Raw genomic sequence first — 13360 nt, 5'->3', positions numbered from 1 at the left:
TGTAACCTACCCTTCCACGTACACTTAAAATCTTCCAATAAGTAATCAAGTTCCAACAATAATCTTCTGTACTCATTCACAGGCATAATTTATGTTGGCAGTAAAAAGAAATGTGGACGTACATCCAGCTTTAGTTTCAGTGTCAGGGCCAGGAGAGACGAGCTAACAGCTCAACCTAGTGGGAGCAGGGAGAAGTCAGGTGGCGGGGGCGGGGCTACTGCAGTGCAGATGGTTATTTCTAGGTCCATAAAATCAGGCAAATATGATGAGACTTGTTAATAGATCAGTTGACCTTGCCAGTGAACCCAACCGTTGGTTCAATAAGGATACTGATCTAAAGAGGAACCCAACATCTTACGTAATGGTGAGGCTGACACTGGAAACGTACTGCATGTGGTGGATTTGGAATGGTCTGCGATCAGTCTCTAACAGACGATCAGTCTCTAACAGACTAATAGGCTTCTGCGGGGGGTTCGCTGAAAATTCACGAATGTTCCGCAAACAATTTGGCTCCTCAGGAGCTTTTCAGCCCTTTGCTGCACTCCTGAAAACTTCAATACGCATTCTCAGAATAGTACTCAACAAGTCGAGCGATAACCTGTCACAGATTAATAGGTATTATATGTATATGTATGTTATTTTATGGACTGCATTCAAACCTCCCCGTTTACACGCCTACATGCGAGCGCAAATGTACACGTTTCATTTGTCAAAGGCTCACTATGTGGTCTGTGCCGCTCAAAGGCAGATGCTAATGGTGATAGCATAAAGAACACAGTGATGTTTGCAGTAGGTGAACACTGTAGCATGGGATTGATTCATAGCATGCATTTGGGTTTCCCTCTTAGATGCAGCCATTTTCACGACTTATTTTCATTTCTCCAAGGAACCTATGTGACGGCTCTCAAATGAAACTAGGAAAGACAGATATTCTTTGCACGGGAGGGGATGTTTACTGGCCTAGTACCGTTGGTGCTGTTTCAGATTAGACCCAAGGCGACGCAGCCACGTCATCAATACAATGTTCACTGTTTCATTCTGCTCGTTTTGGCTATTCCATCGGAGTTTGACCCTTTAAACTGGAAAATGAGTTTGAAATGCAGTGGTGACTGCTAGGGGTGCTCCAAAAAATCGATTCTGAAAGGATCGCGATTCTTAATGCCACGATTCCTGGATCGATTCCAAACTCCCAAGAATCGATTATTCTTTGTATTGTTAATTTTTTTTTTTTTTTTTTTTTTTACAGTGCACCTGAAGGTAACATGCAAGATACCGGCTGAATAAGTGTCCAAATGTTCATGTCATTTGTGTAGTGTACTGCCACGGTGCCACCACCTCTTGCACTTAAGAACGCTGGTTAATGTATTCCCCCCAAAATCTATAAATCCTTCTCAAAGTCTACAGATCCCCCCCAGCCTATAAATCCATCTTATCCGAAGAACATAAGGGGAATTCCCCCCTAGTTTGCAAAATGAATTTAGGCCCTGATTGTAATACTTCAGAAGTTGAATTTGAAGTTCAGCATTAATACATTTGTCATTTTTTGTCTTAGATTTACCTTTGTGTGTTATTTGCAATATAAAACTACATCATTTAGAATCGATTCTAGATTCTGGAATCGAGAATCGTTGGAATCGAGAATCGTTGGAATCGAGAATCGATTCTGGAATCGGATCGTGACCCCAGGAATCGGAATCGGATCGGATCGTGGCTTAGCTGGATCGGAGCACCCCTAGTGACTGCCGAGTGCTGTGCGTCATGCAGGACGAACTATACTGTACATACATACAGTGCATTCAAAAAGGCAGGCAAATGTAATGTGTACCAAAGCAAAACACTTATTTTATGCATCATGAAATGAGTGTGAAATAGACCAGAATAAAAATATCTGGTTGAACGGATCTGGTTGAACTTTTTCATTTAGTATTCCATTGACACACAAGTGATAGACTATTATGGAATGTATCATGTATCATGTGAGAGAAAAAATATTATTTATTTACGCTATGTTGGGTGAATGAGGTTGCAACCTACAGGTAGTTAAAATTGTCTAAAACCACTTTCAGGTGAGAATAAAAAATAAAAGTAGAAAATAGAAAAATCCAGTAATGCATTAAAAGGTAAAACAAAGTCATCGTTGGGGTGCATGCGATGCCATGACAGGTAGGCTACTAGACGTGTCGAAAAAGTAAAGTGTCCTTTCAAAACCGAAACAGCAGGGTTTCCGATAGGTGAGGGAGAATCCTAGTGTAGCGCAGGTGTGCATGGTTACAGTATCAGAACTGATCAAAGCTGAAGTCACTTCAAGTCAGGACAGTCAAACACAGAAAGAAATAAACTATAGGTGCAATGCCATTAATGCCCAAGGGTCATGTGATGCAGTGAGGGAAGGTGGGGGAGGAGTTAGAGTGTGCCCATTCCCGTGACTTCAGACGTCAGCCTACAACAGGTTGGGGAAGAGGGGGGGGGGGGGGGGCAGGGAGGGAGGAGACAGAGAAAATAAAACCACTGTGAAATAGAAACGTTCACATGAAAGTGAAGGATACGCAGCAATGGCTGCTCTTTGCGCTGGAGTGTTGTGCTGGTGCCTGTCTATCTCACAGGGTGGCCTTTCACTGTACCTCTACATGGAAAAGACCTACCGCCTTCCTTATAGAGAGCCAAAGTGAAACGTCACTTCCTGCTTCAGCACTGTACCAGAGATTTTCATCCGCCATTTATTTCCCCATAGATGCTTATAAGAATCGTTTTAATTTGGTCAAACCAAACGGTTCAGATATAATATATCTGAACCGTTTGGTTTGACCAAATTAAAACGATTCTAAATATTATTTAGAAACAGGCGAGACCGCATAACATTTCACTCGGACCAAAACGTTTAAAAAAACGGCGGATTTATAGAAAATATGTTTTCAATGTTTTTTTTTAGTTTTGGTCCGAGTGAAATGTTCTATGGTCTCTCCCGATTCGAAATATATCTGAACCATTTGGTTTGACCAAGTAAAACTATAAGCATTTTTTTTAACGAAATGTCTATGGGGAAATAGAGGAAAATCTCTGGTACAGTGCTGAAGCAGGAAGTGACGTTCACTTTGCCTCTCTATAGCCATGCTGTGGACAGAATGGAAAAGAGTGATGGTGTGGTGAAAGACGTGACGCTGTGGACTGACAGGACAGCGCCATCACACCACTCCTCCCCTCTAACATAGACGTGACGCTGTGGACTGACAGGACAGCACCATCACACCACTCCTCCCCTCTAACAGCATTTGCTCAGTGGCAGTCAGGTGGCCGGGGGGTTTTTCTTTGCCCTTTTTGTTTCTTTTCACAATTTTCCACTTTTTATATATTTCTTCTTTCCGGACACAACAGGACTAAATAGGCTAATTCATCTAAGCTAGCAGTGAGCAAAAGAAGTACAACCACATCCTTGGAATTAAGCATGCTTTAAATAATTAAAGGAACACTCCGCCCATTTTCAACCAGCTTTGTATCATTAGAACATCAGTAGTATATCAGAAAACTGTAAACTGTTTTGAAGTCTGTCATTTAATTTGACAGTTATTGAGTGTTAAAGTGTGGACCAGTGACATCACTGGTCCACACTAACTCAAATTAATAACTCATTAACTCAAATCAACTCTCAAACTGTAAAGGGTTTTGAAGTCATTCATCTATAGTTTGACAGTTATTGAGAGTTGATTTGAGTTAACGAGTTATTAATTTGAGTTAGTGTGGACCAGTGACGTCACTGGTCCACACTTTAACACTCAATAACTGTCCAATTAAATGACAGACTTCAAAACCGTTTACAGTTTTCTGATATACTACTGATGTTCTAATGATACAAAGCTGGTTGAAAATGGGCAGAGTGTTCCTTTAACTATACACCGGCTACTGTACATGATGAACCTAAAGCAAACTCTGCCTTTGTTAGCTTGATTTTAACTAATCGGTCTCCTTGGGTCTAAACGCTAAAGGCTTGCAGCGAGGCGCTACTGACATCCAGTGGGGGTCTAGGGGGGAAGTTCAGCAGGAGAGCACATAGGGGATCATTGTGAGGCGGTGGCTTTGATGTTAGCTTCTGACAACACAACCAGATTTGGGGGTGACTTCAGGACGTTGTCATGGATGAGGGGTCATTCCACATGGCGGCCACGTCCCTGAACCTGCCATTGGAATTGTGGGAAAGTAATTAGTATTCTCTCCAGCCTCCTTTGAAACCTCCTTTCAAAAGTCAAAAGACATGACAGAGTCCTCGATGCAAGTAGCCTATGTGGCTTCTCCTGGGATACCGCTGACAAACATTTGGCTTCGGCGTTCACGCAGCCTGTGGACATCCGAGGTTCCATTTTTAGATGATAACAAATTGTGTTTCTCTGTTGATAAGGAATTAGATGTTTCCATGGATAAGAGGGGGAATAAAGAAACAGACAAACAGGTGCAGCATAGCAGCAAAAGCATATTGGTATGTCTGGTATCTTACTACCATACCCAGGGCCCTGGTCATTCAGCCCTGGGGCTGCGGAGACATCAGCTTATCACCGCAGTCAGTTCCTCTCCGTTGAAAAAAACCTAAATGGTTCATGTGCCGAGACACTGAGGTTGGAGCTCAAGTAATACCTGCTATTAGAGCTGCTGATTCTATGCACTTTTCTGCATCATCTTCCAGATTCTAAGAGGCCATTTACACCTGGCATTAACATGCGTTTTCTGTCATCAGATTGCAATCAGATAGTGCTTGACCACATTAGCCTGATTTCATTTACACCTGGCGTTAGCATGTGTTTTTGGTGATCAGATGGCAATCTGATTGCAATTTGATCACCCAAAACGGGTGTCCTCTCAATCCGCATACAGTTGCTGCATGCAGATTGAGAGGACACATTGCATTTAAACTTGTGTTCAATGTGGTCACAATGCGTCCCTGACCACCTCCGGAGGGGGTTTGGCCGATCAGATTGCAATCCATCTTTAATCTGTTTTGGGGGCTTTTACACCTGTACTTTCAAGTGGTCAAGCACAATCTGATTGCAATCTGATGACAGAAAACGCATGTTAGTGCCAGGTGTATACGGCCTCTAAGATGTATGGTCTTGGACATTCCAAAATGAATGGTCTCAGGCAGATTGTATTTTGTATTTTGAGTGCAGTTGCTCCTGCATCGCTCAACTCAGAAGTTGACTTGTCCCATGGTTGTCATTGCGCCCATTTACCAATTATTTGCAAAGCTGTGTGTCCAGTGAAACATTTTGCAGGGATAATCAACTTGCGGCCCGGGGGCCAGATGCGGCCCCCGATAGGGTGCAGAGTGGCCCCCTGACCATTTTCTAATTCACAATGAAAACTAATGTTAAATCAAGTTTGACTGAGCTCCAGCTAAATTGTCAAGTATTGCGGCCTGCTTGCTACCGAGGTACTTATATGTTACTTAATTTATATGATATAAATTTATCCAAACAGGTCGACTTTGTGCACACAGGATAAGTAGGTAAATTTTCTTTTGGAGAGAGATCCTTTATTGATTTGTTTGGGAAGAGGGTTTAGCCTACTCTGAACAAATTTGAGAACTGAACTGTTGATGAAACTGAATTTCTACCTTTTGTTGTACAGTACCTCCTTGAGAATGCAAACCCAATATCCAGTGTATACTGGATATTGGGTTTGCATTCTCACTCTGATTATTGCTTGTTAACATTCTCCTTGGTGGTTCAAAAAGTGTCCCCTGGGCAAAGCAAGTAGAGTATCCCTGCTTTAATGTTTGTTCTTGGGTGGAAATAAGAAATGAGGAAAAAAAATGGAGAAGGAGCACAACATGAAGCAGCCAGCCCATAATACCAATAAAGGCCAAGATTAGCCACCCTCAATGACTCATCTGAATTCTGCTTGTCAGACATTCAAATCCGATTATCTGTCCCTTGTCCAAATGTGACAGTGATATGAGTCCCATGGTGACTCAAAGTGTCAGTGTCACGAGTGACAAAACTAACCTAGCAAAGATCTCTTTATTTTTTAAGACGGCGCTTTTCTCGGAAGCTCACTGTGAACATGCTCATGCAAGCCTTTCTTTTCTCTTTCTCTGGGTTTGTGCTCAGGCCCAGTTAGCGCTAAAGGTTACCTGGCATTGAGATACTGTGCGAGACTGATGTTAGCAGGGGTCTGTTAGGACTAAAGGTTACCTGCCATTGAGATACTGTGTGAGGCTGATGTTAGCAGGGGTCTGTTAGGACTAAAGGTTACCTGCCATTGATGAGATGCTGTGTGAGGCTGATGTTAGCGTGGGGCTGTTAGGACTAAAGGTTACCTGCCATTGAGATACTGTGCGAGGCTGATGTTAGCGTGGGGCTGTTAGGACTAAAGGTTACCTGCCATTGAGATACTGTGTGAGGCTGATGTTAGCGGGGGTCTGTTAGGACTAAAGGTTACCTGGCATTGAGATACTGTGCGAGGCTGATGTTAGCAGGGGGCTGTTAGGACTAAAGGTTACCTGCCATTGAGATACTGTGCGAGGCTGATGTTAGCAGGGGTCTGTTAGGACTAAAGGTTACCTGCCATTGAGATACTGTGTGAGGCTGATGTTAGCAGGGGTCTGTTAGGACTAAAGGTTACCTGCCATTGAGATACTGTGCGAGGCTGATGTTAGCAGGGGTCTGTTAGGACTAAAGGTTACCTGGCATTGAGATACTGTGCGAGGCTGATGTTAGCGGGGGTCTGTTAGGACTAAAGGTTACCTGCCATTGAGATACTGTGTGAGGCTGATGTTAGCGGGGGTCTGTTAGGACTAAAGGTTACCTGGCATTGATGAGGTACTGTGCGAGGCTGATGTTAGCGGGGGTCCCTGTGATGGTGATCTGGCGCTCTGACGAGCCCTCCATGGCGTTGGCAATTTTGATCTGCGCCCCAGACATCTGTCGAATCTCGTTTATTTTCGTTCCCTGGCGTCCGATTATGCAGCCTATTAGCTGGGAAAAGAGAGCAGAGGTATACCGGTACCTCAACAGGAAGCAGCGGAATCTGTGGGTTGTGTTAATACATTTGAGCCGTGACTGTCTCATATATATATGTGTGTGTGTGTGTGTGTGTGTGTGTGTGTGTGTGTGGAGAGAGAGAAAGATGGGGGGGGGATGGGGTGGACTGGGTTATGAAATAGTCTGGGATATTCATTTGAATCCCATCATTTGGGTAAAGTAAGTATGATTAATAATGATAGCTTGGTCAGTTGCACCTTCTGCTGTGGGATGAGCAACACACTGAGAATTGACATGAAGTCTTTGGGTTATTGCTGGCTGTGTTGTCTATCCAATCGTTCGTCCATAAAACAAAAATAATTCTGAGGAAAAGATGATCTGGGTAACACTACAATAAGGGTCACTAAATTAATGCTTAATAACCATTAATAAGCATTAACTAGACACATTCGTTAACTGTCTGTTATATAAGGGTTTGTTCATGCCAATGCTTATTAAGCATGACCTAACCCTTAATTTAGTGACCCTTGTTGTAAAGTGTTACCATCATCTCAATGTACCATTTGTCATTTCTCTGTTGTTGTTTTTACAATATGATGAATTAAACATTCAATTTGCCAGACATATTTGTCAGTCGAATAGTTACAGTCTAACACACACTTTTGACACACAATTTGAAGATTAGAAAAATGTGATGCTAATAGGCTCAATTAACAATCCATAACATCAAGAAAAGCTTTCAAGAAATCTTGACTTTGTCTTTCTGACTTTACTCACATCATTGGGAATGGTGAGCTCATGGGTGCTGGCTGGGGGACTGGCATCCAAACCTGAAGATGCACATAGATGCACAAATGATAGATGATACAGTAAGAGATCTTACCTATTCTGAAACAAATTACTTGTTTAAACTTTACAAAAAAGACCCAAAGAAGAGGAAATCTTGGGACATTCTCCCAGGAACGTACATTATCTGTCCTGGAATTGTTTGGTGAATAAAACTTGTATAATGCCCTACAAAAAATTCAAAATGACTAGATGGTTGATTTTCTGTGAGTTGTTCTGTAAAGGAATATGCCATTCATTAGGTTCTCAGGTTCTCAGATGTTAGTTTTTTCTTTATTACAAATCCTGAAAAATGGCGTCCTCAGGCAAATCCGGCCTACATTTTGTTATGCTAAGAATGGTTATTAAAAATACACACCATTAATAACAAGTTTAAGTTGTTATCGTTCACATCAATTGATTGAAAACACAAAATTATCTGTAAATTCTACCAACAAAAATCTGTCATTGGAATTTTTTGCATGTTTTTTAGTAGAGCCCGACCGATATTTTGGTCGGCCGATATTATCGGCCGATATGTCCGATATTTTATTTATTTATTTATTTATTTATCTATTTTACTGTAAGTTATAGACAGCATGTTAACTTTATATATTTGTTCTATTTGTGTTTTTGTATTTCTAGTTATTTATAATTATTAAATTCCCAGTGAAGTTTACAGTTTCAGAGCACTGATATCATTTTGGACAATAAAGTGTATTGTTAAACTGTAATATCGTAATATCGTGCCTACATTACATATCTCAAGTCACGTCAAGTCATATCTTTGTCAAGTGTTTGATATTTGAGGGATCATTGCAAAAATGGTGTAATATAATGTGTGTATATAAAATATAAAAATATCGGCCGCTATATCGATATCGTTATTTTCTTACTCCCTTATATCGGTATCGGCCCCAAAAATCCAGTATCGGTCGGGGCTCTATTTTTTAGTAGGACGTGGGGTAGACCCTGTCATGCTAAAATATCCCAGAAAAGTACAACCAAAACTAAAAAGATTACTATATAATCTCTGTCATGGTTGTGACTTTTGCCTGCGTTCAGTGTCTGGGTTTTGTATTTCTTTGTGTTGTGGTTCTCTGTCTAGTCCTTGTAGTTCTGTGTGCCATGTTCTCTGTTTGGCCCCAGCTGTGTATCAGGCCTGTACATGTCCTCAGTCATTTGGCTCATTGGAGAGGACTTCTGGCTTGCCTGGAAAGCAGCCGAGCTTGTTCAGGCGAGGCATGAACAAGCCGAACACCACCGACTGCACACTCACTGCTCATTTTCTTCTTCTACACTTTTGTTTAAAGGTCCCAATTCGTGCAGCTGTAACCTCTTAAAAACGTGTGTCTCTGGTCCATAAAACATGTTTCTGGATTAATTTGTCGAAAATATAGCAACCCCGTTTGTTGTGACGGAGTTCTCACTTCCTCATCTCGTCGCTTCCCAAGAACGGTCTGTTTCTATAATATATTCAAAACTAACAGTTCCCATTGGCCGCTGAGGGAGAGCCCGCCCCAGGCTCCCAGCGACCAATCAGATTAGCGTCTGTGGACCAGCACGCTAGGTTGCGAGTTATCGTTAACTTAATGGTTACTACGCTAAAGAGGACATCTCAAAATGCCTAGACTTACCGAATGCACCTCTGCAGTTGCTGGATCACGTACAGTTGGCGTCGCTCCAGCTAGAAGTGTTAATTTTGTGGCTATAGACAAAATGGTGCAGGTAGCTTGTGTGAGAGAGACCCGCGCAGTATGCGTGAGGAAGCTTGTGACGTCCCAAATCCCCTCTGGGCAAACAAGCGTTTGGGGTGTGGCTTGGAGGAGACTGCAGGGGGAAGCTGGATAAGGACAAATCCAACTGTGGCAGTTCTGAGCTTGTGACAACTCATTACAGGGAGGAATGACAGCAGTATATATGCATTTACAAGTAAAAACAGCTTTTGCACGGAATGGGACCTTTAACAGCGAGTAGGCTAAACAGGTGTGTGGTCGCTACACCTGTGTTGAGCCGACGAGCGCTCGGCTCGAGGCGTTTCCCATCATCCTGGGAGGTGCAGGCGGGCGCAGGCGGTGGAGAGAGAGAACGCAGCGCGTCCCGTGGCTCATGCAGGCGGGGGCAAGTCGGGCAACTTTTCTAACCATCATGCAACGGGCCAAGCAGGTCGCTGGACGAAACGGCGCAGGACTTGCTCGTCTCAAACAAGCCTATAGTCTTGTCGGCTCATTGCTCCTGTCATGTGTGTTCCTGGTGCATGTCAAGAGCTCATCGTTAAAGGAACACTCCGCCCATTTTCAACCAGCTTTGTATCATTAGAACATCAGTAGTATCTCAGAAAACTGTAAACGGTTTTGAAGTCTGTCATTTCATTTGACAGTTATTGAGTGTTAAAGTGTGGACCAGTGACATCACTGGTCCACACTAACTCAAATTAATAACTCATTAACTCAAATCAACTCTCAGTAACTGTCAAACTAGATGAATGACTTCAAAACCGTTTACAGTTTGAGAGTTGATTTGAGTTAATGAGTTATTAATTTGAGTTAGTGTGGACCAGTGATGTCACTGGTCCACACTTTAACACTCAATAACTGTCAAATTAAATGACAGACTTCAAAACCGTTTACAGTTTTCTGATATACTACTGATGTTCTAATGATACAAAGCTGGTTGAAAATGGGCGGAGTGTTCCTTTAATGCAAAATAGGTATTGAATAAATAACCAGTCTTGGGGTTTGTTCACAAGCTGCCTTGCTGTCCTGCTTTTGGGTCCTCACCACACCTTCCTTGCATGATAACAGTTTTGATGCTATAGCGTGCAGACCAGTTGAGCAACGGCAGTTCAAACAATGGCCGACCGTCAAGCCCTGTCACAGCCCTGTGTGATGAAAGAGCCTGACAGCTCTGTGCCATGGGCCTTACAAATGCATGTATTTACATGCCATAGTAAAACATGATTTGAATAAATACACATTACACTGCTATTGTGCATATCAGTCCCTCCAGGAAATTATGATTTTGAGATCGCAATAATCAATGCGAATTCAACCACTCTCCACAATATTTGCAGGAGCTTGCGATTTTTGAAAATTCCCACAATTTCTCTGCAAAAACGGCAAAACAGGTTCCTCAACTTGCAATTTTTTGCCAGTTCCCACAATTTTACCGCAAAAAATCACATAGTGTAAAAGCTCGCAGAGTGCCTCACAATTTTTGAGAAAATCCGCGGCAAAATCAAGCATTTTGATCGCAACAATTCTGGAGGGACTGACTACTAAACTGGGTGCCGTGCATCACCCTATCACACATCACCCTATCACACATCACCCAGGTGGGTGCTACACATTCCCTCCCCCTCCCTCCCCTGATATGCGAAGCGCTTTGAGTGTCTTGAAAGGCACGATATAAATCCAATCAATTATTATTATTATTATTGTGCTCACCTGGTAGCACGCACACCACGGAGGCTCAGTACTTTGCGCGGCCAACGCCGGTTCGAATCCGACCCGAGGTTCTTTGCCGCATGCCATCCCCTCTCTCTCTCTCTCTCCCAACCTTTCCTGTCTGCCTACTGTCCTGTCCAATCTAATAAAGGCTAAAAGTGGAAAAAAAAGAACATTACTACTACTATCTCTCTGCATACTTGCACTTTGTATTGTGTTTACATTTTAAATATGTTTTTGTTGCACTATGTATACTTTTTACCCCTCAGGACTCTAAGCCTGTATCATCTGGCAGGGGGACTAACAATGGAAATCAGTCTTGTGACTGCAATTGTCGTGCATTTACATTTTTTTAAATGTCCATTAATGTACACCTGTCCCCTATCGAACAAATAAAATGAATTGAATTGAATTGAATTGAACTACTACTACTAAAATATGGGGTGAAATGCATATAAAAATGTCTTCCCTGAGATGGCACAATATGTTGTTCTCATACACTAGTTAACATGCCCTGCATATGACTCAATATTCCGATTCAAGAATAATATATATTTTCCCCCAAGAATTTTAGAAGTGGAGTGGAAATGTTTCTGGTAGAATGTCCCTTTTCCTGATTTTGTTTTGTTTGTTTTTCTGCTGGTAAGCTAACGGTTTTCGTTTTGAACTCTGAATCCATCCAAACTGTGCTTTTGTCTTCATTGAATCACGTGTTTGTGCTTTGAAGGATCTTTGGGGGGGAGAGCAAGGCTGAAACATGTCAAAGACGACACATTTGCCGAAGGACCCACTTATACCTGCTTGTTGATTTAATAAATCACTCCCGGCACGTTTAAAATGGTAATCGTCGCATGGCCGTGGGTGAATGAGGAACCCAGCATAACTGTCTTTATTCATGAGACCTTCGCTGGGTCTTTCACAAAATGCACATGCGGCACATAATCCAGGCAGAATAACTAGGCTGTCACACGGAGAGGTCCAAAGCAAACAGTCCAATTCAGATGCTGCTGCGTAGTGCTAGCCCGGGTAAACCCAGCCTTCAACGTGACGTCACAGGCTATGCCTGTAGTGTAAGCTTCGTGACTGATAGCACAGAGAGGTCACGTGGAGGCTGGGTTTACCCAGGCTAGCGTAGTGCATGTTGCCGTCACATTTCACCGCTGCTTTTCATCTTTCATGGAAAGTCAAAGAACGTAAAAATGGGTTGGAGCAAGGATGCATCATGTTCATGAATCGCAATATAATTTGGAATAGGCTGTTTTAAAATGAAGTCCGATGTTTGTTTATGCCTTCCACTGGCACAATATCATACAGAGCTGGGAGGAAAGATGTATACAACATAAGAAAAGCAAGGTTTTCAGAGGAGCGATAGCAGGACCATGTCATGCTGCGGCAAAACCAAGATAAGGTGCAGGGGGGGGGGGGGGGGGGGGGGCGGAGGTTCCACGCATGCAAAGATAAGGAATTGTCTAAAGGCCATGGTGGGTACGTACCAGGGAAAGCAGGGGTGGTCTGTCCAAGAGGGGGAAAGGGTGTTTGCTGCATAGCCAACTGGTGGAGCTTGGTCAACTGCTGAAGGGGTTAGGAGGGAGAGTAGAGCTAAGAGGTTATTGTTATCTACTGAAGGTCACACCAAGAAAGAAAGCCAACCAAAACTAGTGGTGAAGAAACGGTGAGGAGAAGGCGGCCATGAACACAAAGGAACAGAAAGGAGAAACTAAGAGAGAAAGAAAAAGGGAGATTGTCCAATAGAAAGAAATTGCCAGATGATATGATTCCCCCTCCCCCTTTTTGTTGTTGTTGCGGGTTGCTCTTGATTTGCAGCTCGTTCATGTGCTTTTTCTTCTGGATTTTATAGTCAAGCTGCACAAAATGAGAAAACAAATGAAAACTGGCTTCGTGGCTAGTTTCTGTTTTGTCTGCCAAGCTGACGTGTATGACAAATAGTGTTGGGCAAGTTACTTTCAAAATGTAATATACCACATATTACTAGTTACTTTCATTGTAAAGTAATAAGTTACTTTACAATATTACTGTCTGTGTAGAGTAAATCATTACTTATTACACTACTTTTGCATTACTTTCACCAAAATAACTGCAGTAGCAGAATGACACCGGCGC

At 42.6% G+C, this 13360-nt stretch overlaps 1 protein-coding gene across 3 annotated transcripts in view; it reads right to left on the bottom strand.

The window, feature by feature from the left end:
• Positions 1-2403: 2403 nt before the first annotated feature.
• Positions 2404-13360, bottom strand: part of LOC310778422 (poly(rC)-binding protein 3) — a gene marked incomplete at both ends in the record, with an annotated part of 32265 nt that continues 21308 nt past the window's right edge. For 2 of the 3 annotated variants that reach the window (XM_083638844.1, XM_083638846.1), the window contains 4 exons: positions 2404-2440; positions 6793-6962; positions 7746-7798; positions 12733-12808. In XM_083638844.1, the coding sequence (XP_083494970.1) occupies positions 2404-2440; positions 6793-6962; positions 7746-7798; positions 12733-12808 (336 nt within the window). Of the gene's footprint in view, positions 2441-6792; positions 6963-7745; positions 7799-12732; positions 12812-13360 lie in introns of all 3 variants that reach the window. The other variant, XM_083638845.1, reaches the window with a different exon arrangement.

This window comes from Poromitra crassiceps, assembly GCF_964638095.1.
Source record: "Poromitra crassiceps genome assembly, chromosome: 6".
NCBI classification, from domain to species: Eukaryota; Metazoa; Chordata; class Actinopteri; order Beryciformes; family Melamphaidae; genus Poromitra; species Poromitra crassiceps.
This window is presented reverse-complemented; position numbering and strand designations above follow the sequence as displayed.